This window comes from Equus przewalskii, chromosome 9 (assembly GCF_037783145.1).
Source record: "Equus przewalskii isolate Varuska chromosome 9, EquPr2, whole genome shotgun sequence".
NCBI classification, from domain to species: Eukaryota; Metazoa; Chordata; class Mammalia; order Perissodactyla; family Equidae; genus Equus; species Equus przewalskii.
This window is the reverse complement of record NC_091839.1, coordinates 19,188,729-19,212,836: the sequence shown is the minus strand read 5'-3', so window position 1 is coordinate 19,212,836 and position 24,108 is coordinate 19,188,729. Positions and strand designations below refer to the sequence as shown.

Genomic DNA, 24,108 nt, shown 5'->3' with positions numbered 1-24,108 from the left:
ATACACAAGAAAGAAAGTGTAGGGTCACTTCCATGAGCTTTTAGAGTATGACCGGCCCAACCCTTGGACAGTTTTCATGTAGAGGGCTCCACCTAGGGGGTGACTCGGGTAACCCCTCAAGTCTAGAATGGGACCCGTGATAACCACGATGCCTTCCAGCCATTGGGGAGTTCTGCTCAGTTATGAGGTCTCCTTTGTGTAGTTCTGATCATGGCATCGAAGCTTGCAAGGAATTGGTTTGAATACCTCCGTGAGAATGGATTCGCTAAGGTTTCCCTCACTTGATTTAGAACACGCCTTCCTGACTGAGGAATGAAGCAGTGAATTCAACCACTGTGCCAGCCAGGAATTCTTTGGCTGTGATGAATAGAAAACCTGCCTCCACCTGGCTTAAACAACACAGGGGAGTTACTGGCTTGGGTAACTGCAAAGTCCAAAGTTAAGTGTGCTCAGTTAAGGTTTGATCCAGGAGCTTAACAATGTCACCAAGTACCTAGTTTTGTCCTGTCAACTCACTTCACCTCCTGAAGTGCTGATTCGTCTAAGGCTGAGTCCCTGCATTAGATGTTGTAACAAAGTACCACAAACTTGGCGGCTTCAAACAACAGAAATTTATTCTCTCACAGTTCTGGAAGCCAGAATTCTGAAATCAAGGTGTTGGGAGGGCCTTGCTCCCTCCAAAGGCTTTAGGGGGAACCTTTCCTGGCCTCTCCCAGCTTCTGGGGGCTCCTGGTGCTCTTTGACTTGTGGCTGTGTCACTCCAATTGCTGCCTCTGTCTTCACATGGCCTGCTTCTCTGTGTCTATGCGTCTGTGTCCTCTCTCTTCTCATTAGGACACCAGCCATTGGATTCAGGGCCCACCCTACTCCCAGTGTGCTCTCATCTCAATCCATTAATTATTTCCAAATAAGGACATATTTTGAGGTCCTAGATGGGCATGAACTTGGGCCACCGTTTAACCCACTACAGTCCCCGGCATGGCTGGGGTGGCTGCCCCAGTGACTGCTCCACGTGTTTTTTGATCGTGCCCAGCAGGGAAGAGAGAGCACCTTTGTCCCAGCATCCTTAGCAGAGGTCCCAAGGTCCACTCTGATCGGCCCACATGCCCATTTCTGAACTAGTCACATTGGCCAGGGAAGGGAATGTCGATTGGCCAAACTAGGTCATATGTTCTTTGCCTAGAACTGGGGATGAAATGTAGGGGGCTGCAGAACTTTGTATAAGCCCAAGAGAAGTCAGGGCTACTGGAGACGGGGTGAAGTGTGGATCTGAGACCTTTTTTTTTTTTTTTTTTTTTGAGGAAGATTAGCCCTGCCTGACCTAGTATCTGCCACCAATTCTCCTCTTTTTGCTGAGGAAGACTGGCCCTGTGCTAACATCCGTGCTCATCTTCCTCTACTTTATATGTGGGACGCCTGCCACAGCATGGCTTGCCAAGTGGTGCCATGTCTGCACCCGGGATCTGAACCCATGAACCCCGGGTTGCCAAAGTGGAGCACACAAACTTAACCACTGTGCCACTGGACCAGCCCCCCCCCCCTTTTTTTTTTAAAAGCTTCAGTGCAGGGTTGTGTGGCCTAGTCGTAAGTTTAGTTCTCCATGGGAGCTGCCACCACAGTACAACAACTGACAGGCGGGTGGTGTGGTCCCAAGACCAGGAAACGGACCTGGGCCACAGTGGTGAGAACTCCGAATCTTAACCACTAGACGCCCAGGGCTGACTCTCAATTTACGTTTAAAGAGGACTCAACCACTACCACAAGCGGGAAATTAGCACGTCTTCTCAGTACAGAGAAAAAGGGGAGAGCCAAATAGTATTAAATTCTAGGTAAAGTCCTTGTTTGAGCCTGAGGCCTGCTGTGTCTTTGTAACGAGAGGAGGGTAAACAACATGTGTTCTCCTTGGTTAACTAGGAGTGCACTAGAATGGAAGTGTCGTTCGATGACGTATCTGAGGACCGGCTGAAACCATGTGGTTCCCCAGTGGTCCATGTCCCACCCAGACTTTGGGAAAACAGACCTAACTGCCCTGTTTTTTTTGGTTTTGCGTGTGTGTGAGGAAGATTGTTGCCAACCTCTGTGCCAATCTTCCTGTATTTTACGTGGGACGCCACCACAGCATGGCTTGATGGGCGATGCTGGGTCCATGTCCGGGATCTGAACCTTAGGCCACCAAAGCAGAGCATGCGAACTGAACCACTACCCCACCAGGCCAGCCCCCTAATTGCCCTGTTTTATGGGATGGTTTTCACCATTACCAGCCCGGCCCTGGCTAGAACGTAAGCACATGGCAGGCAAGGACAGGTGTGTGGCAGCAGGCAGAGAGAAGGAACCAAGGCTTTTAGACTTGAAACTTTAATGAGAACCAACATGCACACATGAAGGGCGTTTTGACACTGGCCCACAGCCACACTGGTCATTAGTTACAGAGACTGCCCCACGCCCAGAGGCTGCCGATTTTCCACAGGGCCTCTGAGCTCTATTGTTTGGTGTCAAAACTCTCAGTGAACACTTTCAGTTTGAGTTCCCGCTGCTACTTCACCCACAACACCCTGGTGCCCCTTTGGTATAAAACAGGCCTGTTGCCCAGACTGGACGGGGGTACGCAGGCAGGGACCACGTGCAGGGAGCGGAACGTCTGGCCATCTGAAAACCAGTAAGCTCTTCGCTGTGGGGTGGGCCCAAGGCTCAGCCAGTGTAAGTTCCCAGTTTCAACAACAAAACCAACCAACAGAACTCAAGGGGCGAGGATTATAAAGCACAGAACACGTACTCCTAAACGTTTTTAGCACCAAAAGTGTGAACAATATTAAAGTGTGTGTCCCATGTCTTAAAGAGATTCTGTTTGTGCTTCAGCAAAGGTGTGACCAGGTCATGTAGTGGGTGGGACACAGAAGCCTGGAGCTGAGGAGGAGCCGTCAAGCAGCAACTGGTTGTGCAGCTCCGTGAAGCGAGTCTCGGCTGCGGAGCAGGCCTGGCCAAGCTGAGCAGCTGATGCCAGGCTCCATCAGGATCGTGTCCTCACTGGGCTCTCCGACAATCCTCAGTGGCCCCAGAACTTGCTGTGACATGAGGGAATGCGACCTCTTAAGATGTCACTTGTCAACGAACAGGGCTCCTCTGTGAAAATGGGGCCATCCATTTCCTTGGTTCCAGAAGCTTCGAGGCAAGGGCAGGGCTTAGCATACTGGCACTCTGTGTCCCGGAGCCAGCAAAGTGCCTAGGGAGCAGCCAGCCCGGACAAACGGTGAATGAGGTACATTCCAGCAGTCATTTGCGTGGATCACAATTTTCACCACCAAGCACATCTGCACAGATTGTGTTAACCATGTGGCAATACCCGACGCAGCTCCCCTAACTGAATCTAGCCGTCTCCAGTATCATTAACGCCCATGACAAACTGGGCCTCATGTTATAACCAATGGCCTTAAACGGGCGAAGATTAGTGGAAGAGGCGGCATGTGTACGTGGGAGAGGGTCCTTCTGAGGGGCTTGGGAGCTCAAGAGTGGAAAGTTCTAGCCACCTGATGTTAGCTTCCATGCTCTTACTGGCTGTCTGTGGGTGAGTTAAGAAAATACTACAACAGAGCAGAGAGACGGAGGGAAGAAAAAGGCTAGACATTTTCTTAAAAAAAAGAGCAAGGTGCTGGGTTGTTGGAACCAAATTAAGCCAAGGACATGTCGGCAAAAAAACTTTAAAAGTTGAAGTTCTGCATATTAGTAAGAATATTAACTGCAGTAAAATAGAGATTGAGGATTGCTAATTCTTCTCTTCCTTTTAATATAAAACAGTATGTTTATCTTATATCTGATGCGCATTTGTAGCTCACTCCTGGTGAGTACTTACTGTGTGCTAGGCACTCTGTTCTAAGTGCTTTCATCTATTTATTTATCCTCACAACAGCTGTCTGAGGTAGATAACTATGACTGTGCTCATTTTACAGATGAGGAGACAGAGGGTCTGAGAGGCCCCATGACTCTCCCCAGGTCACTTGGGTAGCAGATGGCAGAGCTTGGACTTAACTGGGCAGACTGGCTCTAGAGCCCACCTCTGCGTCCCCCTACTACCCAGCTTCTCAACTTTGTGTTTTCGTCATTTTAACAAAACTCGTGTGCAAACTTTCTAATTGATCTTTATTAATGAAGAGATTTACTTATTGGCGGGGAGGGAGCTTACGACGTGATGGTTTCAACTTCAGGCCTCGGAGGACCACGTTCTCAGATGCCTGGGACCCCACTGCCCCCCAGCAGCCACGGGTAGTCTTGCTGCTTGTTACTTCTGAGCGTGAACTCGCTGATGCTGGCTGAGCCCGGAGCAGCAGCGGAAGGCTTTCTGGCAGTGTCGGCACTGATACGGTTTCTCCTGGGTGTGAATCCTCTGGTGCTGGCTGAGGTGGGCACTGAGGCCAAAGGCTTTCCCGCACACAGGGCAGGCGTAGGGCCTCTCCCCGGTGTGAATCCTCTCGTGCTGTGTCAGATTCGTTTTCTGGGAAAAGGCTTTCCCACATTCGGCACACACGTAGGGCTTCTCCCCAGTGTGAACTCTCTGGTGAATGGAAAGGCACCAGCTGTGACGGAACGTTTTCCCGCATTCCTTACACTCAAAGGACTTCTTTCTGGCGTGAGTTTTCTGATGCTGAGTAAGGTGGTTACTCTGCGCAAAGACTCTGTCGCACTTGTCACATTTAAAGGGTTCCCCTGTGGTGTGAATTAACCGATGTTCTGAGAGGTGTGCACTTTGGCTGAACGTCTTCCCACATTCGTTACATCTGAAGGCGTGCTCGCTCTTGTGGGTGGACTGATGCCTGCTGAGGGAGGTGGCATGGAGGAAGGCCTTCCCGCAGTCCCCACACGCATAGGGCCTCGCTCCAGAGTGGACCCCCTGGTGGCAGAGGAGCTGTGCGCTTTGGCCAAAGGCCTTCCCACACTGCTGACACTCAAAGGGCTTCACGCTGGCATGAATCCGCTCGTGCTGACTCAGGTATTTGCTGCAGCTGAAGGTTTTCTCGCATTTGTCACACTTAAAGCGCTTCTCGCCGACCCCTGGATGCTCTCTCTGTTCCAGGTTCTGATTCAAGGCCCTCCCGCTCTCATCGAGGCTTCGTTTTTCTCTGGTGTGAATGCTCTGGTGGCACGTGAGGGTCGAGCTGCAGATGAAGCGCTCGCCGCACTCCTGACATGCGTAGGGGGCGTCCACAGTGTGGCTCTTCTGGTGGTGAACGAGGTGTTCCTTATGGCTGAAGGTCTCCTTGCACTCGGCACAGCTGTAGGGCTTTTCTGGGGCGTGAGTGGACTGGTGTCGGATGAGGTGGGATGGCCGGCTGAAACTCTTGACGCACTTATGACATTTGTGGGGCCTGTAGCCCGTGTGAACCCACCGATGTTCATGGAGGTGAGTGTTCCGGTAGAAAGCTTTCCCACATTCACCACATTTGTAAGGCTTCTCTCCGTTGTGAGCTCTCTGGTGGATCTTTAGGGTGAAGACATGGCTGAAGGGTTTCCCACACTCGTCGCACTTATAAGGCTTTTCCCCAGTGTGAACAGACTGGTGTTTGACGAGGTCTGAGCTCCTCCTGAAGGCCTTCCCGCATTCCTGACACTCGGAGGTGGTTTGGGCAGCATGAATTTTCTGATGCTGGAGGAGGTATTTACTCAAGTGGAAGGTTGCCTTGCACGTGGCACATTCATAGCATTTCCGAGCGTGGGTCTTCTGATGCCGAGCGAGATGGAAGGTCCGTCTGAAACTCTTGCCACACTCGTTACACTTGTAGGATTTACCAGCTGGGTGGGTCTGATGCTCCACAGGCTGCGTGCCATGGCCAGAGGGACAGTCGCCATCTTGACTCTCACGTGGTTTTTCTCTGGTGTGAACTTTCTGATGCCGCAGGAGGTGTGCATTCTGACGAAAAGTTCTCCCACACTTAGGACACCCATAGGGTTTGTAGCCCGTGTGCGTCACCGGACGCACAAAGAGGCAAGAACTCTGGCTGAAACCTCTCTCGTGTTCTTGATTCACAGTGGGTTTCTCCCTGACGTGTGTAATCCAGTGCTGAAGAAGGTCGTAACTCCGGCTGAAGCTCTTCCCACATTCACTACATTTGCACGGGTTCCCCCCTCCCTGCACCGTCATATCCTGCCGGCTCTGGTCTGAGTAGCAGTCGGAGTCATTCCGAGATTCCTGAGGCTTGGCTGGTGAGACGCTCTTTTCAGGAAGATCACGCATCATGGAATCCCCTTCCGTGAAGAGCGGGGACTCGGGACTGAGGCCTCTCTCAAGTTCGTGACTCTTGCATCCCGGGGGACTTTCCTTGCTGGTAACCGTGTCAGCCCTCGGAAGACTTTCTGGATCTCCTAGCAAACTATCTAACCAGCTCTCGCCTAGGCAGGCTTCTGCCAACTCCGAGTTCCAGAGGCCGTCCTTGGAAAACATCTCCATCATCTCCTGGGAGAGTCCTTCTTCCGAGAAGTCCTCATGCTGAGGAGAGTTCTTGCTCTCAGCCTTGTCTGAAAGAGAGGGAAGGTGCCCATGTCTCCTGCTCCCCAGGGTGAAAAGACAGGAGCTGCAGGGCGAGGACACAGACAAGAGGGAGAACAGGAGATGGGTCCTGAGCCAAGCCTGTCCATCAAGGGGACGAAGGAGATGGGGCCAGAGTGGTGACCCAGCTGGAGCGCGCATCATAGGACACAGAGAGCCTGTTTCTAGGAGGGTTAAGGGGGAGCTGGGCAACCGCAGTGGCTCCACAGGAAAGGGCAGCCTCTCCAGGGATCTCTCCCCCGTCGCCTCATGGCTAAGGCCTACTTCCTGGAGAATAGCACCATTCAAGGGGGCAAGAGGTAAATGATAACAACGCAACATGGTCGCTACCACTGGAGGGCGTATCTGGTTGTTGGTTGAGACACGGCTACACATTCTCGGAAACAGCCCACAGGGTGAGGTGGCAAACACAGGAGTCTGGGCTTGCGGGAGTCTGTGCCTGGGTTAGTCACCTGTGCACAATGCTGGTGGCTGGACAGGAGGCCCCAGTGGGCTCCCGCCTACAAGCTCACAAGAGGTGAGCCACGGATGGAACTGCACGGTGGCTGGGGAGGGGGAGGCCAACTGAGCTGTGCAGCCAGCACCCCTGGACCCTCGTTCAGGGCCCTTCTCCTTATGATACTCAGAGAACAATGATAAAAGCTTCCTGGGCCCAGGGCAAGGCTCTGGGCCCTGCTTTCTCCCACTGGAGATGTCCCAATCGGCTTAACTGGATCTCTGGAGGAACCATGGCCTGGGAGAGGGCAGAGCACGTGCCCTTGGCAGGGCTGAGGCCCGGGCTGGAGTTCCTAACAGATGTGGCCATCTGCTGTGCTCCAAGGGCCCAAAGCAGGGATGGGCCTATACGAAGGGGGCGACACAGGTAGATCAGGGCATCCACGGTGCTCAGGGGGCGCCAGGCAGGAAGAGGGAGAGACTGTTGGGCGACGGAAGGCCACCCGTGCTGAGTCTGCAAGGAGCGAGGAGGGGACAGAGCAAAGGCCACAGGACGGTCACGTATTTACCGCTGAGGCGGCAGAAACAAGGCGGGCGTGCAGAGGGAGGGTCCAGATCCCTGTCAGGATGAGGGGACAGAAGCCAGCACATGGCAGCGAAGCCCAGAGGCCAGAGGCTGCAGCTCACGATGGCTGGGAGCACATGCAGGGTCTGGATGGAGGTTCTGAGGACAGAGGGCACACTAACAGCCACAGCCAGGACCCCGCCGCCTCCCGCCAGGTGCTGTGGCCCCTCCCCGCCCACTCACCAGGGCCCGTCGCTTCTGGACTTCCTCTCACCCGGGCCTCCAGCTCTTCCGTACCATCTGGACGGGAGGTCAGCTTGGGTCTCGGGGGGTCTGCAGGGAGAGAACGGCACTGCCATCAACCAGGATGTGGAGGCCATGCAGCCGCTCAGCGGGAACCTTCTAGCTCCCCCAGCTATTCGATGCTTTGCCCAGCACACACTCCGGGTGGCCAGATGCTGCCCTGGGCGCCTCCAGAAATGCCTGCCCTGCAAGGCTCCCGGTCCAGGGAGGAGCGGGACCCAGATGGTCATACACAATCCAATGTGATCAGAGCTGTGACGGCTGGGGACATAAAGGACTTGCAACGGCTCAAGGGATGAGCAGAGTCTGCCAGGTGGAAAGGCATGTGCTTCCTCAGCCGTTCATGCTTCACTCATCCACCCGTGGACCGCACCCTGCCCGAGGCCTCCGTGGGCCAGGCGCTGTGATGGAAGGTGGGGGGGGGTCCCAGGGCCCAGTGCATCTTGCACCCCGCCCTCTGCAAACTCCTCAAGGCAGGGCACACGGAGCCCTAATCCCAGGGACACGCGCCACAGCAGAGGAGAACCCGGTGCTGGCTCTGAAGATGACGGACAGGGCCATGAGCCACGCAATGCAGATGGTTCTAGAAGCTGAAAAAAGGCCAGGAAACGGACTCTCCCCTGGAGCCTTCAGCCGTCAGCCCTGCCGACACCTCGATTTCAGCCCAGCGAGACCCATTCCAAACTTGTGACCTCCAGAAGTGTAAGAAAAGAAATGCGTGTTTTAAGCCACTGAAATTGTGGCCTCTGTAAGGGCAGCCACGGAAACTAACACACTATTCATGCAAACACACACATGCCTGCAGGGGCCTCAAGGGAAACGGATTTCCACTGTGGGCTGAAGTTTAAAAACTGAAAAGAGGGGCTGGCCCTGAGGCATAGTGGTTAAGTTCACGCCCTCGGCTTTGGCAGCCCATGATTCGCAGGTTTGCATCCTGGGTGCAGACCTACATGCCGCTCATCAAGCCATGCTGTGGTGGCAGGCGTCCCACATATAAAATAGAGGAAGATGGGCACAGATGTTAGCTTACTGACAATCTTCCTCCAGCAAAAAGAGGAAGATTGGCAACAGATGTTAGCTCAGGGCCAATCTTCCTCACCAAAAAAAAAAAAAAAAAAGAAAGAAAAAGAAAAAGAAAAGAAAAGAAAAGAAACTGAAAAGGTATTGAGCTCAGCCCTGCCCTCAGCTGCTGCTGTAGCACACATGGAATACTGTTTGGAGAAAATCTGTCCCAGCGTGACAAAATGACATCAAATGAGAGTTTCTAGTGTGTCATCTTTTGGAATAAACGACTCTTCTGTTTTTGGAAAAGAACTGAGGAACTAGAGAGGGGAAGACACTGTGACAGTGTCACAGTGAGGTGAACGCTAATGGGAACGTAGTGTAAGTCGTGAAAAAGGGAAGCCCCAGGGCAAGGAAGGGACGAGAGACTTCTAGGAAGGGGGGAGAGCCAGTGTGAAGACCCCAAGTGTCAGCTGGAGGAGTCACCCTCTAATGACAAAGAGGAAAGTGCCCCTGAGGCTGGAGCGGCAGGCAGGGCTGGATCAAGGTTTCTCAACCTCGGCACTGGTGACATTTGGGGTCGGATGATCCTTGGTGGTGGTGGCTGTCCTTGCATTTGAGAACGTGCGCCAGCATCCCCAGGCTCTACCCACTAGATGCCTAGGAGCACACCCCTCCCCCAGTGGTGACAATCAAAAAGGTGGCCGGGCATTGCCAATGTCCCCTGGGGGCAGAATCGGCCGCTGAGCACCGCCGGGCAAGATCTTGCTAGCTCTGAGGTGCTCAAGAGCCGGGCATTCATCTGGGGGTGACGAGGGGCCCCGGGTGACCAGCCCGGGACAGACACTCACTCAGTAAGAAGAGACTCTGGTAGTTGTCCAGGGCCGTGTCCCAGAACAGGTCCCCCTGGTCCAGGTCCAGCTGCTCCCAATCCTCCACGGTGAAGTCCATGGTCACGTCCTTGAGGGTCACAAAGTCCTGCAACACGACACACCGTCAGTGACTCTGGGGCTGGGCTCAGGGAGGGGGCCCAGTGGCTCAGTCGCCCCCTGCAGTGTGCTAGGCCTCTGGCAAAAACCGTCTCGTGAGATTCTGAGTCGTGAGACGGGGCATCCCCATATTTTGTGGGCAAGGACATGGAGTCTTGGAGGGGGAACAGAATGTCCCCTCAAGGCCACACAGGCAGGACTTAAACCCAGGTCTGCCTGATCCTAAAATCCACCTGTTTCTGGCTTTTGCTTTTTTCTAGTGTTCGTTCAAGATTTTCAGTTTTTATTACGGAAATTTTCAAACACAGACAGGAGGAGAGATGCACGTAACAGACACACCAGGTACCCATCACCCCTTCAACCCCATCAACGTCCAAGGATATTCGTGCTGCTGTGTAACCACCACCACCATCCATCTCCAGAATTCTCTTCTCCTTGCAAAACTGAACTCTGACCCCATTAGACACCGACGTCCCATCTCCCCCGCCCCCGACCACCACTCTGCTTTCGGTCCCTAGGACTTTGCTGACTCTGGGTTCCACGGTGTGCTTGCGGCTGGCTCGTCTGAATCGGAATGGAGGGAGGCCCATGCCCTGCGTGCGGCTGGTCTGGCTCTGAAGGGTTTCAACCTGCAGGCCTACCTCTCCGCCCTCTTTATCCCGCCACGCCCCCAATCTGGGGCCCACGTCCTGGATATGGCAAACCGCTTCTTCTTGGTGTCATTCAGCTGCTCCTCTGCCCGCTGCACTTTCTGGAAACTGGTCCACAGAGCAGCAGCCTGATTCGATTCCGTACAACTTCTGGGGCAGGAGACCTGCATAGGTGGTGCTGGGTCCATGTTGAGCTGCATGACTCCAAGTGCCTGCCTGGGTGCCCAACTTTTAGTGATGCAATCTTTCTTAATTTTAAAACTTCCTAGTGAACCGGTGTTTGTTTTTTATTTTATTTTTTTTGGTGAGGAAGATTGGCCCTGAGCTAACACCTGTGCCCATTTTCCTCTATTTTGTATGTGGGACGCCACCACAGCAGGGCTTGATGAATGGTGTGTAGGTCTGCACCCGGGACCCGAACCCGCGAACCCTGGGCCGCTGAAGCAGAGCATGTGAACCCAACCACTACCCCACTGAGCCAGCCCCGTGAACAGGTGTTGAGAATAAAAACTCAAGTACTGGACAAGTGCTGACAATAAAAAGGGACAGGCTTCCCCAAGCACCCCGACTGCAGGGGAAGCTGCGGCTGTCTGGCGTGTTCCTTCCAGACCCCCATCCATGCACACACATGCACGTTTTACGAATGAAAACCAACTCTTTCATCTGGGTTGGAGGCTTGGCCCCACTGCCCTCCCCTGTGCGTGACCACTGGCAAGAAAGTCACAGGTCCCTTCTGAGCCCCACCCCATCAGGGCTGCTCTGAGAAGCGACTGAGACGCCGCTGGGAAGTGCCCGCACAGTCCCCAGCACACGGGAGGGCCAGCCCCAGATACACGTCCTGTCCCCACCCTCAGGGGTCCGCCTGGGAAGGCCGTTCTCCGACCTGAGCTTCCTGTGTGCCGGGAACGGACTCAGCGCTTCAGGGAGTCAGTCACCGCAGCCTCCTCAAGGCAGGACTGTCCCCAGTTTACAGAAGACAAGACTGAGCCTGAGAATCAAAGGCACCTGCCCCAAGTCACATGGTCAGTAAGCGGTGGGGGAAGGAGCGTGACGCCCGGGAAGCCGAGCGAGGTTACGGGGGTGGCTCTGGAGTCTGTAAGACAGACCGAGTTCAAATTCTGTTTTGCTGTTTATCAGCTGGGGGACCTTGCTATGCCACCTCTCTCGGCTCCGTTTCCTCGCCTCCAATCACAGCTGATGTAAGGATGAAGCGAGCCGAGGCCGCGCAGCGCCCGGCAGGGACCCAACCCAACAGGAAGCAGCGGGGCAAGTGGCGGCCACAACTGTCGCTGCTCGCCCGTCGTCCAGTGACGCCCGGGCACCTGCCACGAGGCAGCCCCTGTGCCAGGCCTGGGGCAGAGCAGAGCAGGGTCCTGTTCTCATGAGCTTTGTCTGGGTGTGTCACATTGATATTTGTGAAAAAAGCTGTGTAAAACTCTAAGCACAAGAGCCAACATACGCACACACGCACGTGTGCACAGCAGTTCCCCCGCACTCGAGGTTTCGCTTTCCACGGTTTCAGCTACCCGCGGTCAGAAGCAGAGGACCCTCCTGACGTGTCATCAGAAGGTCAACAGGAGTCTAACGCAAGGTCACAATGTCTACGTACGTCACTCACCTCGCTTCGTCTCATGACGGAGGCACTGTATCAGCTCAGATCACAAGACGAAGGGTGGGGTCAGTGCAGTACAAGATTTAAAAAAGAACGAGAGACCACGTTCACATAACTCTTTCTTTTTTTTTTTTTGAGGAAGATTAGCCCTGAGCTAACATCTGCTACCAATCCTTCTCTTTTCGCTGAGGAAGACTGGCCCTGAGCTAACATCCGTGCCCGGTTTCCTCTACTTTATATGTGGGATGCCTGCCACAGCATGGCTTGCCAAGCGGTGCCATGTGCACACCCGGGATCCAAACCAGTGAATCCCGGGCCACCAAAGTGGAACGTGCGCACTTAACCGCTGCGCCACCGGGCCGGCCCCTCACATAACTCTTATTACAGCCTATCGCTATAACTGTTCTATTTTATCATTAGTTATTGTTATTCATCTCTTTCCAAGCCTCATTTCTAAATTGAACTTTATCATAGATACGCACATATGGGAAAAAACACAGTACATACAGGATTTGGGACCATCCACGATTTCAGGCATCCCCAGCCAAGAAAGGAGTCCCAGTCGGCTGGGGAAACAGGAGAAGACACAAGGGGCAGGACCCGGATCACGCAGGAACGGGCTGAGAAACCTGGATTGCATCCTGTGAGCAACAAGGATTCCTAAAGGGTACTGAGCGGGAGAGCGGCAGCTGCAGGTCTTACTTGAAGAAGGTCGTCTGGGGGCCAGGACAGGATAGCGAGCCAGAACACAGGGAGGCCGGCTGCCCAGCTTCTAGGGACGATCGGATAGGACGGAGGGACCCCCGACTCACCTGGGTCATAGCCAACTGGGGCCCACAGTCCTCGTTTAAGCTCCCCGGCCTTCCGCTCCCCGAGCCCGGCCGGCAGGGCTGCGCGAAGGACGAGGGAGGCAGGAGGAGGTCTCCTGTAGTCCCCGGGCTGACTCCCCGGCCATGCTGGAGGAGCCCCAAGGTGTCCGGAGGCAGGACGATGAGTCTGGACGTGCGTCTCCCTGCAGGAATCACGATAATTGTATTTATTCAGACGACCCCGCCCCGCGCTGCCACCGTGCTTCAGAATCTAGAAGGTAACTTCATAGCTGTTCTTAGCATTTATCGGTCAGTACAGACATTGGGAGATGTGGAGATTACGGTCTGTCACCTGGGCAGGAGCTCTTGTCTTGCTCACCGCTGGGCCTGAGCACAGCACAGTGCCTGGTACACAGTTGGCGCTTTTTAGACGTTTGTTGACAGCACACAGGAGTTTTTCTTTTTTTTTTTGAGGAAGATTAGCCCTGAGCTAACATTTGCCAGTAATCTTCCTGTTTTTGCTGAGGAAGACTGGCCCTGAGCTAACATCCGTGCCCATCTTCCTCTACTTTCTATGTGGGACGCCTACCACAGCATGGCTTTTCCCAAGCGGTGCCATGTCTGCACCCGGAATCCGGGCCACTAAAGGGGAACGTGTGCACTTAACCGCTGCACCACTGGGCCAGCCCCAACAGTAGTCTCTTTAACTGCACCTTGGGGGCCAATACTGCTGGCATTTCTGATCGTCATCTCTAGGATCTGGGTCTCGGTGAGTCGGCCTCCGAAAACTGTTGCTATTTCTACAACAGCAAGGTTTCTTTAACCTTTTTTTTAACCTCAACCCACAGTAAAGCAGACAATATGTATCCTGAGTGCTCATTCACATGCGTACGTAAACTAAACAAAAGCTTCATGAAACAATACTGAATCTTAGAAAGGAGAACGTACTGAGATGTTTTCTATTCTGGTCTCTTTTATTTTACTTCATTAAAAAAAAATTATGGGGGCTGGCCCACTGGCATAGCAGTCAAGTTCGTGTACTCTGCTTCTGTGGCCCAGGGTTCGCTGGTTCGGATCCCAGGTGCAGACCTATGCTCCGCTTATCAAGCCATGCTGTGGCAGGTGTCCCACATATAAGGGAGAAGAAGATGGGCACAGATTTTAGCTCCGGGCCAATCTTCCTCAGCAAAAAAAAAAAAAAATTATAGTCACTGCCCTACTGAGTCATTTGCAGCCACTGTGTATTTCCTAAGTAGCACATATCTATGGAGGGTTTAAAGCACTCGTATCACGAAGCAGCAATGACACAGGTCCGCAATTCTGAAGCCTCTGGGGCCAGATGTGCTTTGAAATTCAGATTTTAAAAAGGTGATCTGCAATATACAGTACACTCCATTAAAATCCCAGTGCAGTGTGTGGGGTAGACAGCATTTTGTACTGGAACACTTCAATATTTTTAGGGTGAAGGATGTAAATATTCACTCTAGATAAGACAGTTAAAGGTTATAAAGCAACAGCAGTTCTGATCAGGTTTGGGCCCCAAATTTACGGGGAAAAAAAAAAAGTTTGGTTTTCAGAGCTTTCCAAATCTTGTGATTGCAAATAAGGGATCGTCAGCACCAACATTTACTCGCCAACGGTTTCCCTCCTATGACAGAGCTTCAGCTCGACTGGTGAGTATAATTCAGTCCACAGATGCTTCATTTGGCCCACACAGTGATGGGAGAGCAAATGTTTTGAAAGAAAATTCTTTTAAGTAGTCCCAAACTTGAAAACTGCAAGATTTCGCCTAAAAATTCGGTTTCCAGCGGCTGAAAAATCCTACGATTTGGCCACACTGGCTCTCTGCATTCGCGGGAATGCTAGTTAGTCGAGGCCCTTTAAATCTACCCCCTGAGAAAGGGCGCCCTCCCCCCAGGCGGGTTCTCTCCCTTCCCTTTTCTGCCTGGCCCTCACCAACATCGGAGTCTGAGACCTCTGTCTACACTTTCCAAGTCACATGGTGTCCACATTAGATACACTCTCAGCCGGGAGGGAAGAAACCAGACCCCTCATGTGAAGCTCAAGGTCACGCAGCCTGGCAGAGCGACTCCAGCCCAACAATTATGGGGCTGAAAAAACCTGAGCCCTGGAGTCCAGGAGTCCTGCCAACCAAGGTGGGATCACGGCCAGACCCTTCCGGTCTCTGCCCCTCAGTTTCCCACGTGCAAAATGGGGCAAACACGACAGACCCACAGCCTCTCATCTGCAACTCTAGAAACCAGAACTTTACTTATAAACTGACAGCAAGACCTAACCTGAATTGCCACAGGCTATGGATAATCTATATTCCCTTCCGTGTAAATATTTACGCCTTTCCCAACAGAAAGAGTCGATTTCCAAGAACTGCCCCAGATTCCGCTGGAGGTGTTGCAAAGTTACGAAATATGCACCCTATTGACTAACGTCTGAAAATTCTGCTCCCCGAGACGACGCTGGTGCCCAGGGTACCCGATCTCTCAGCGCGGCTGCGGAGGTGACGGGGGAAAAAGGCGAGCACCGCCCGGCGCCCGCGCGCAGAGAGCCTCCCAGAAACGTAACTGACCTCCCACAGGACCCCATCCGTCCGTCCCTCACGATCCCGCCCGGCTCTGCCGGCGACGTCAGGCCACCACTCCCCTCCCCATCTCCCCGACCCGCCCCCCCCCCAAATAAAACAGAATCGCTGCTCTCAGGGCCGCGGGCGAGGAGCCTGGCCCGCAACAGGCTCCGAACGAAGGTTCAAGACCCCCCCACCCAGGTCGACGCGCCCTTTGCCGAGGTCGCCCCGGGAGCATTCTGTCACCCCTCAGGTAGGACGGAGCTCCCAAGCCTCCAGAGCCCTCGGCGACCGCAGCCCCGGCGTCCGCTCACCTCGAGACTGCCGTTAGCCCAGGTAACAAACTGAATCGCCGCGGATCCACCTCCTCACACGCGCGCCTCCTCACAACCACTTCCGGTGCCGCGCGGATCTCCTCAAGGAGGCTCCACCCAGGAGCCTCCGCGCCAGCGCCAAGACTCCGTTTCCCAGAAAGCTGTGCGGATGCCTTCGTTTGTCTTCCTATCTCCACCCGTTTCTGCGTCCTTAGAGGTCCCGCTGAGCACTCTGGGAAATAGAGTAGAAACAGAATGGAGACCAGGTGGCATCTGGGTATTGTAGTCCAGCTTTTACCCTGTTGAAGGACAACCTAATCAGCCTTCTACAGCCTTTTCTGGAAGACTCGGAAGCTTTTCCTTTTCTGAAGGTGACAACTAGAGGGTTGCCATGGAAATGCGTTGAGGTAATTGGATTCCTGAGAAGACACATGGAAGTAAGGGGCGTGGCTGACGCGGGAGAAATTATAAGAACTCTGTCTCATTGGAGGAGAGATGCTGCGTAGTTCATCCCTCCTTACGATTGGCTCCACCTTGGCATATGCGCAGTAGAACCAGGAAGCGTTCCAAAGAGGGTAAGCGATGAGGAAATAATCCCTCCCTCCCGGGTTCGAGTCAAAGGGCTGTCCTGCCGCGAAGGCCTCTGGGAAATGGAGTTCCCACAAAGGCACAGCTGGGGAGTCGTCGGGAGGTCAGCAGCGCCTGCGCGGGCGTAGTCCCGCCTTAGGGCAGAGGATGCGCGCGCAGCGTCTTCCCCTTCGGCGGAAGTTTCCGCGGGGCAGCTGAGAAGGTGAGTGCTTGTCCCCGCGGAGGATCCGAGGGGGTGGCCGCGGTTATTTGGGTTTCCGCCCCGCCCACCCAGTTCCGAGGTGAGGGGAAGGCGAGGTGAGCAGGGAAAGGTGTCTTGATCTTCTCCTGTCCCCAGTTTGGTCGGGTGCCTGTGACTTCAGCCCGACCTTTTGTGGGAGGCGGAGTCCCCAGGGGCGGGGGGTGGAATGGGAAGCGTCTGGTCGCCGGGATAACCCGCCGGCCCTTGCGGCAGCTTCGGGCTGTTAGTGGTGGGCGTGGCTAAGACGGAGGTGGGCGGGGCTAATGGGGAGTTTGACAGACGTCCCACCTTGGCTACGTCATCCTTGGTTCCGCGGAGGGCGGGGAGTCACGGTCACCTAGACCGCTGTTCCTCCTGCGCCGAGGTGGAGTCTGGCCCTTAGCTCTTTCGCTGTGTTGTGTCGCAGGACCTTCCCGGAGGGACACGATGCCCAACACATAGCAGACGTGCAGTAGATTCTTGTTGAGTAAATGAAGTAGGTGGACGAATGAGTGACAAAGCCTGGCCGGCGAGTGTCGGAGCCTTGGGTTTAAGTCCTGAACCGGCCACGTGACCTCGGACAGGTCGCTTCCGCGCTCTGAGAGTCCCTTCTCCCATCTGTGTTTATTGAGCGTTTGCTGTGGCGCTGTCTCCGTCTGACCTATTCAACAGTTACTTGCTCATTTGTTTAGCATCTCGTCATCCCCCACTGGAAGGAGAGCTGCCTCAGGTCAAGAGCCTGTGGTTTCCTTTGCTGCTGGATCCCCAGTGGTTGGCACGTGTTGGGAGTTCAGTGAATAATTACTGATTGAGTGAATGAACTCAGTACGTGCTGGCTCCATAGCCGTGCTCAGTAAATGTTAACCGTTGTCTTTCACTTGCACGGGAAGTGAGTCTGAGCCGGCCTCTCCACCTTTCTTCACTTACAGGACTGTTAAGATGGAGTTTGCAGCCCAGTGAATCTGAGGGCCGGAACGTGACCCCATAAAGGTACCATCCCCTCCCAAAAGCCTGCTCCTGCTCCATCCCGTCTGTGTTGCTGCTCTCAGACTTCACTCCCAGGCAGAACGTTCTGGCGGGCGTGTCAGGGTCACTGGGTTCCACACTTGCCATTCTGGAGGCCATCTTGATCCAAGGGCACTTGGCACCTGGGAAGTTCCACTTACAACTAAGCCACTTAAAACCACCACTGATTTTCAAACTTTTCACTTACATAAGTAACTGGGAAAGTCTTAGTGTATTTGTCAGACTAGGCTAGGCTAGGCTACAGTAACAGCAGTCCCCAGAGCTCAGTCGGTTAATGTGAACACAAGTGTCTCACGAATGCCAAGTCTGGAGCAGCTCTCCAGGGCAGCCATCCCCTGGGCAGTTTTGATCTTGTGGCTCCAATGTCAACACAAGGCCTTCAGGTTTGGCCTGATCAGGGCGTGGCAGTGACCCCTCTAAGCTTAACAAAAATGCTCACCAGCGCTTAGACCTTTGAGAAAATAGAGATGTCCGTTGAAATGTAGTTACCGGGACAACAAATTATTAAGTTACACAGACTTCTTAGAGGCTAAAGGATCCTTGGCAACAGTCTTGGCAATGAGATATCTGATACAACTCCTTTGCGTGAAATCTCAGAAGGGCCGTTTTACGCCACGGTGTGGTCCCTGCTCTTCTGCAGGCCGAGGGAAAGAGGAACTGTTTTCTCGCCTGGCTGAGATTTCGTTCACTAGCTGTTTAGACGGCCTGTGTTTTTCGAGCACTGAGATTCTGTAAGGAACAGAAAGTCCTGAGAGACTCAGAACTTAGGACACGGAAAGAGACAAGGGAAGAAGAGACATGTGAACAAATGGAATATAATAAGTGGGCTGCAGGGCGCGGTGTGTTCATGACAACCACGAACATAAAAGGCTTGCCCTGGGCCGGGCCCTGTTCTCAGCGCTCGATAGGAGTGTATTCATTTAGGCCTCGACAACCGCTCTGTCTGGTAGGTCCTGTTAGAAGCCGCCGTTTACTGCTGGGCAAACTGAGGCACAGCGAGCTTAGGGGGAACGTGCCCAGCATGTAGCCAGTCTGGAATTCAAATCCAGGCAACCTGGGCCCACAGCCTGTGATTTTTAAGGACTCTGCTGTTTTTTGCAATTGCAGCAGACTCACCTTCAGAGTCAATAAAGGAAAAAGGGGTGAGCAGGCTTAGCGGGACACAAAAAGACAAATCTCACGGGGTCTGGCTTACACGTGGAATCGAAAAAAAAGTCAAATTCGTAATAACAGAGAGTAGAAAAGTGGTTACCAGAGGCTGTGGCGGGGGAAGAGGGAGATAGTGATCAAAGATATAAGCTTTCAGTTATGAGATGAACGAGTTCTGGAGACCTGTTGTGCGGCATGGCGACTGTAGGAAATAATGATATATTGCAAAGAGTAGATCTCAAGTGTTCTCACCAGAAAAAAAAAAGGTAACCGTGGGAGGTGATGGATATGTTAATTGGTTTGATTATGGTAATCATTTCACAGTGTATATATGTCAAAATATCACTTGGACACCTTAAATACAGTTTTGGTTTTTTTTTTTAAAGATTGGCACCTGAGCTAACAACTGACTGTTGCCAATCTTCTTTTTTTTCTGTTTTTTTTTTTCTCCCCAAATCCCCGCAGTACATAGTTGTATATTTTAGTTGTGGGTCCTTCTTGTTGTGGCATGTGGGACGCTGCCTCAACATGGCCTGATGAGCCATGCCGTGTCCGTGCCCAGGATCCGAACCGGCGGAACCCTGGGCCACCAAAGCAGAGTGCACGAACTTAACCACTCAGCCATGGGGCCGGCTCTTAAATACAGTTTTTATTTGTCAAAACTAAGTAAAAGTATGGGGCCAGCCGGGTGGCATAGCAGTTAAGTTCGCATGTTCCTCTTCAGTGGCCCAGGGTTCGCAAGTTTTGATCCCAGGCACGGACCTACACACCACTTAGCAAGCCATGCTGTGGCAGGCATCCCACATATAAAGTAGAGGAAGATGGGCACGGATGTTAGCTCAGGGCCAGTCTTCCTCAGCAAAAAGGGGAGGCTTGATGGCAGATGTTAGCTCAGGGCTAATCTTCCTCAAAAAAAAAAAAAACTAAGTAAAAGTAAAAAGGAAAGAGCTTTCTCTCGCAATGTGAACTGAAGTCACAAGCACAAGTTTCTTGTGACTTCTATTTTGATATTCCAGATTAGAATTGGTTCTGTACGCTAAGTCTTAGAATAAAGAACAAATAAAATATATTTTTTCTCGTGCTATTTAAAATATAATCATTGGAAGTGCCTGTTGCACTGTCATCCTTGTTGTTTTTCTCTTGTTCACTTGTTAAATAGTTTAATCCTGCTCTTATGGGCCGAATTCTGTTTCGCAAAAATTCCCATGTGGAAACTCTAACCCCAAGTACCTAAGAATGTGACCATTGGGGCCAGCCCGGTGGCATCGTGATCAAGTTCTCGCACTCCACTTTGGTGGCCCAGGGTTTGTGGGTTCAGATCCTGGGCGTGGACCTACACACCGCTCATGAAGCCATGCTGTGGCAGTGTCCCACATACAAAATAGAGGGATATTGGCACAGATGTTAACTCAGCAACTATCTTCCTCAAGCAACAGGAGGAAGATTGGCAACACATGTTAGCTCAAGGCCAGTCTTCCTCACCAAAAAAACAAAGAATGTCACCATATTTGGAGTTAGGACCTTTAAAGAGGTAATTGAGTTAAAATGGGGTCGTTAGGGTGGGCCTGCTATGGTCTGAATGTTTGTGTCCCCCCAAAATGCATATATTGAAACCTAATGCCCAGTGTGCTGGTGTTAGGAGGTAGAGCCTTTGGGAGGTGGTTAGATTGTGAGGGTGGACCCCTCTTGAATGGGATTAGGAATCTTATAAAAGACACCCCAGAGAGCTCACTGGCCCTTTCCACCACGTGAGGACACAGGGAGAGGTTGTCAGTCTACACCATGGGAGAGGGCCTTCACCAGAACTCAGCCATGGTGGCGCCTTGATCTTGGCCTTCCCAGGCTCCAGCACTGTGAGAAAGAAGTTTCTGCTGTTTATAAGCCACCCAGACTGTGACGTTTTGTCATAGCAGCCAAGACAGACTAAGACAGGGCCCTAACCCGGTGTGACTGGTGTCCCTGTAAGAAGAGGGTGGAACACAGACAGAGGGACGACCTTGTGAGGACACAGTGAGGAGGCGAGGAGAGAGGCCTCAGGAGAAACCAAGCTGGCTGATACCGTGATCGCAGGCTTCTCCAAAATTGTGAGAAAACAGATTCCTATTGTTGGAGCCCCCCAGTCTATGGTATTTAGTTGCGGCGGCCTGAGCAGATGGATACACCCGCCATAGCCTCATTTGTCATAGGCTCTATGTGTGATTTCAGTTTTGATTTTTTTTTCTTTTTGGGGGGCGGGGGAGGAGGTAAGGAAGACTGGCCCTGAGCTAACATCTGTGCCCATCTTCCTCTACTTTGTATGTGGGACGCCTACCACAGCATGGCTTGGTGAGTGATGTGTAGGTCTGTGCCTGGGATGCAAACCCACAAGCCCCAGGCCGCCAAAGCGGAGCACACACACTTACCCACTATGCCACTGGGCTGCCTCCTGGTTTGTTGGTTTTTTTTAAAGATTGGCACCTGAGCTAACATCTGTTGCCAATCTTCTTTTTTTTCTTCTTCTCCCCAAAGCCCCCCAGTACACAGTTGTATATTTTTAGTTGTGAGTGCCTCTGGCTATGCTATGTGGGACGCTGCCTCAGAATGGCCTGATAAGCCATGTCTGCGCCCAGGATCCAAACCCGCAAAACCCTGGGCACCCGAAGTGGAGCGCATGAACTTAACCTCTCGGCCACGGAGCTGGCCCCTGCCTCCTGGTTTTGATTTGTAGAGGTGCAGTCGTGCACCACATAAGAACGTTTTGGTCAAGAACAGACCGCATATACAATGGTGGTCCCATAAGATTAGTACCATATGGGCTAGACGTGTAGCAGGCTGTACCACAGACCACATATACAATGGTGGTCCCATAAGATTAGTACCATATGGGCTAGACGTGTAGCAGGCTGTACCATCCACGTTTGTGTAGCAAACCTAGCTGCAAGGGACCCTGGGAAGTATATGGATATTTGGTGAGCGTTCACCGTCTCTCCCATCCCCATCGTGTGATTCAAAAATTGAACATCACAAATACTCTTGAAGACCCTCAGCGCTTCTGTGGCTGGAGCAGTTCTCCTCTGTAACTTTCACTGACCTCAAGGAATTATCTTTCATGAGCTCTCTGGTTTCGCTTTGCATCTGTTCTGGTTTGTACCTGCCCTGGGCCGTTAGGGAGAGACAGGTAGCTCCAGGCTGGATGCAATGGGTGAAACACGTTCTAGAAGTATCCACTTCCCGAGACAGTGTGTTCCAGGTGTGATAACTTTTCCCCCTTTTGCAATCTTGTCACCATGGGGAACTTGGATGAGTACTCAGCGGCAGTGGATTAAGTTTTTCTTTCTGCTTCCTGTTCCCTCCCACCACTTCTGTTTTCCAGCATGATCAGCTTCTGTCCAGACTGTGGCAAAAGCATTGAAGCGGTATTCAAATTCTGCCCCTACTGTGGAAAACCTTTGCCCACAGAGCAGCATGAGGCGCCCCAGACCTTTGTCAGACCTCTTGTTTCATCCTTCCGAGGTAACAACCAGGCCTTTGAGCTCCTCCCTGGAGGAGGGGTGAGGTGCGTGCAAGCGTTTGAGAGAATTTACAAAGCGCATTTAATATATTTAAAGAAATAAAAGAAGCAGTTAAAAAAATAATGAAGGAACAAAAGTAAGTTAAAATTGACCAGGCAGATTGAAAAGGAACCAAAGAAAACCTCTAACGATAAAAAAAGTTGGGGCCAGCCCAGTGGCGTAGTGGTTAAGTTTGCGCCCTCTGCTTTGGTGGCCCAGGGTTCATGAGTTTGGATCCTGGGCACAGACCTACACACCGCTCGTCAAGCCATGCTATGGTGGCACCCCATGTACAAAATAGAGGAAGATTGGCACAGATGTTAGCTCAGGGAAAATCTTGCTCACCCCCCAAAAAAATAATAATATCTATCTATCTATCTATCTATCTATCTATCTATCTATATATATCTCATCATGGCAATCAGACACTCACTGGATGGTTTAAGCTGCAGACTAGACATAGCTGAAGGGAGAATAATGAACTGGAAGACAGATCTGAAGAAATTACCTGGAAGAGAGCACAGAGCATCAAGGTGATAGAAGATATAAAAGAGAGGCCTGTAGAGGAAAGAATAACTAAAACAAAGGAACATTTCCTTAGATACTTGGGTGATAGAAAAAGCAGGAATTGGCTGTGAGAGTCCAAAGGAAGAGAGTGCTTGAGTGTGACCTCAGGGTTTCTGGCTTAATGGTTCCTGGAAGGGCCTTTGTGACGCCTGTCTGTGTTCGGTCTTCCTTTCTCCAGGCTCAAGGAGAGAGAGGAACCCCAGTTCGGAAACCTCCCCCAAGAAAGTAAAGTGGTCCGGCTGTGTCACCTCTCCCACGTCATCCCTCTTCTCAGATGGTGACAGCTCTGGGTCTGAAGATACCCTGAGTCCCTGTGAGAGACCCAAAGGTGAGAGTTGGGATCACCCTGGCCTGGCTCCAGATGGGGAGAAAGCGGGCCATCTGACCATGTTTGGGGCTTCCCTCCCCTGCTCAGGCATCACCTGCCTCTGCCTGGACCCTCGTCCCAGCATCCTCCCCGCCTACCCGCCTCCGGGCTCCCCCTCCGGTCCATCTCTACACGGCCAGAGCTGGTCCCACGCCTCCCTGCTCACAGCCCCCTGCGGTTCCCATCGCCCCACAGTCCGAGCTCCTCAGCCAGGCGTCCGAGGCTCTGTGTGGTCTGCTTCCTGTCTTAGCTCTCACCACAGCCCTGTGCACAGAAAACTCCCTTTCTGCAAATACTTCTTAGAGTTTTCAGCTTCTGGTGTTTGCTAAGTCTGCTCTGTCTGCCCGGGACACTCTCCCCTGCCTTCTTTGCCTGGCATGCTGTCAGTTTTCCAACACTCAGGGTCAGGTCTCTGGGAAGCCTTTCCTGGGCGCCAGTGGCTAGATCAAGGCCACCTCGTCTCCCTCCGGAACCTCTCTTTGTCCTCTTCATCCGGGCGCCCACAGTGCCAATGCTGCATCTCCCCCAGGCTCCATGTCTCTTTCTGCCTCACTTGCTGGACTGAGAGTCCTTTGTAGGCAGGGACCAGGTTGACTCATGTGTGTGCCCCGTGCCAGCCTGTGAGCATGGGAGGCCTGAGACCGTGTGCCCATCTCCTTCCCGCCTGGCCCTCAGATCTCAAGTCACAGCCCTCGGCATCTCCTCTGTCCCTTGTCATCCTCCAGGCACCCCTGCCTCTTGCCATTCTGTGCCTTAGGTGGATGGTGGGTGGGAAGAATAGAATAGGTAGTATCTTTTCCTGTGGCCATGTCTGTCTCCCACCTCACTGCCCCATTCTCTTACCAGTCTGGGAGCCCCTCAGGGGCAGG

At 52.7% G+C, this 24,108-nt stretch overlaps 2 protein-coding genes across 5 annotated transcripts in view; one reads left to right on the top strand and one right to left on the bottom strand.

Moving 5' to 3' along the window:
• Positions 1-4,117: 4,117 nt before the first annotated feature.
• ZNF473 (zinc finger protein 473) lies at positions 4,118-16,862 on the bottom strand. Of its 2 annotated transcripts, XM_070558288.1 has the most exons (6): positions 16,749-16,862; positions 15,793-16,024; positions 12,904-13,103; positions 9,692-9,818; positions 7,779-7,868; positions 4,118-6,504 (listed from the first exon to the last, which is right to left on the bottom strand). In XM_070558288.1, exons 3-6 carry the CDS (start codon positions 12,910-12,912, stop codon positions 4,274-4,276), a joined length of 2,457 nt encoding a protein of 818 aa, XP_070414389.1. In that variant the 5' UTR covers positions 12,913-13,103; positions 15,793-16,024; positions 16,749-16,862; the 3' UTR covers positions 4,118-4,273. The 2 variants fall into 2 exon arrangements, with proteins under 2 accessions (XP_070414389.1, XP_070414388.1); XM_070558287.1 differs by lacking the exon at positions 16,749-16,862 and having other exon boundaries at positions 15,725-15,804.
• VRK3 (VRK serine/threonine kinase 3) overlaps positions 16,061-24,108 on the top strand; it is a 32,060-nt gene continuing 24,012 nt past the window's right edge. Inside the window, exons 1-4 of one of the 3 annotated variants that reach the window (XM_008531197.2) lie at positions 16,061-16,582; positions 17,530-17,590; positions 22,128-22,267; positions 23,051-23,200. In XM_008531197.2, the coding sequence (XP_008529419.1) occupies positions 22,129-22,267; positions 23,051-23,200 (289 nt within the window). In that variant the 5' untranslated portion in view covers positions 16,061-16,582; positions 17,530-17,590; position 22,128. Of the gene's footprint in view, positions 16,678-17,529; positions 17,591-22,127; positions 22,268-23,050; positions 23,201-24,108 lie in introns of all 3 variants that reach the window. The other 2 variants (XM_008531198.2, XM_008531199.2) reach the window with 2 other exon arrangements.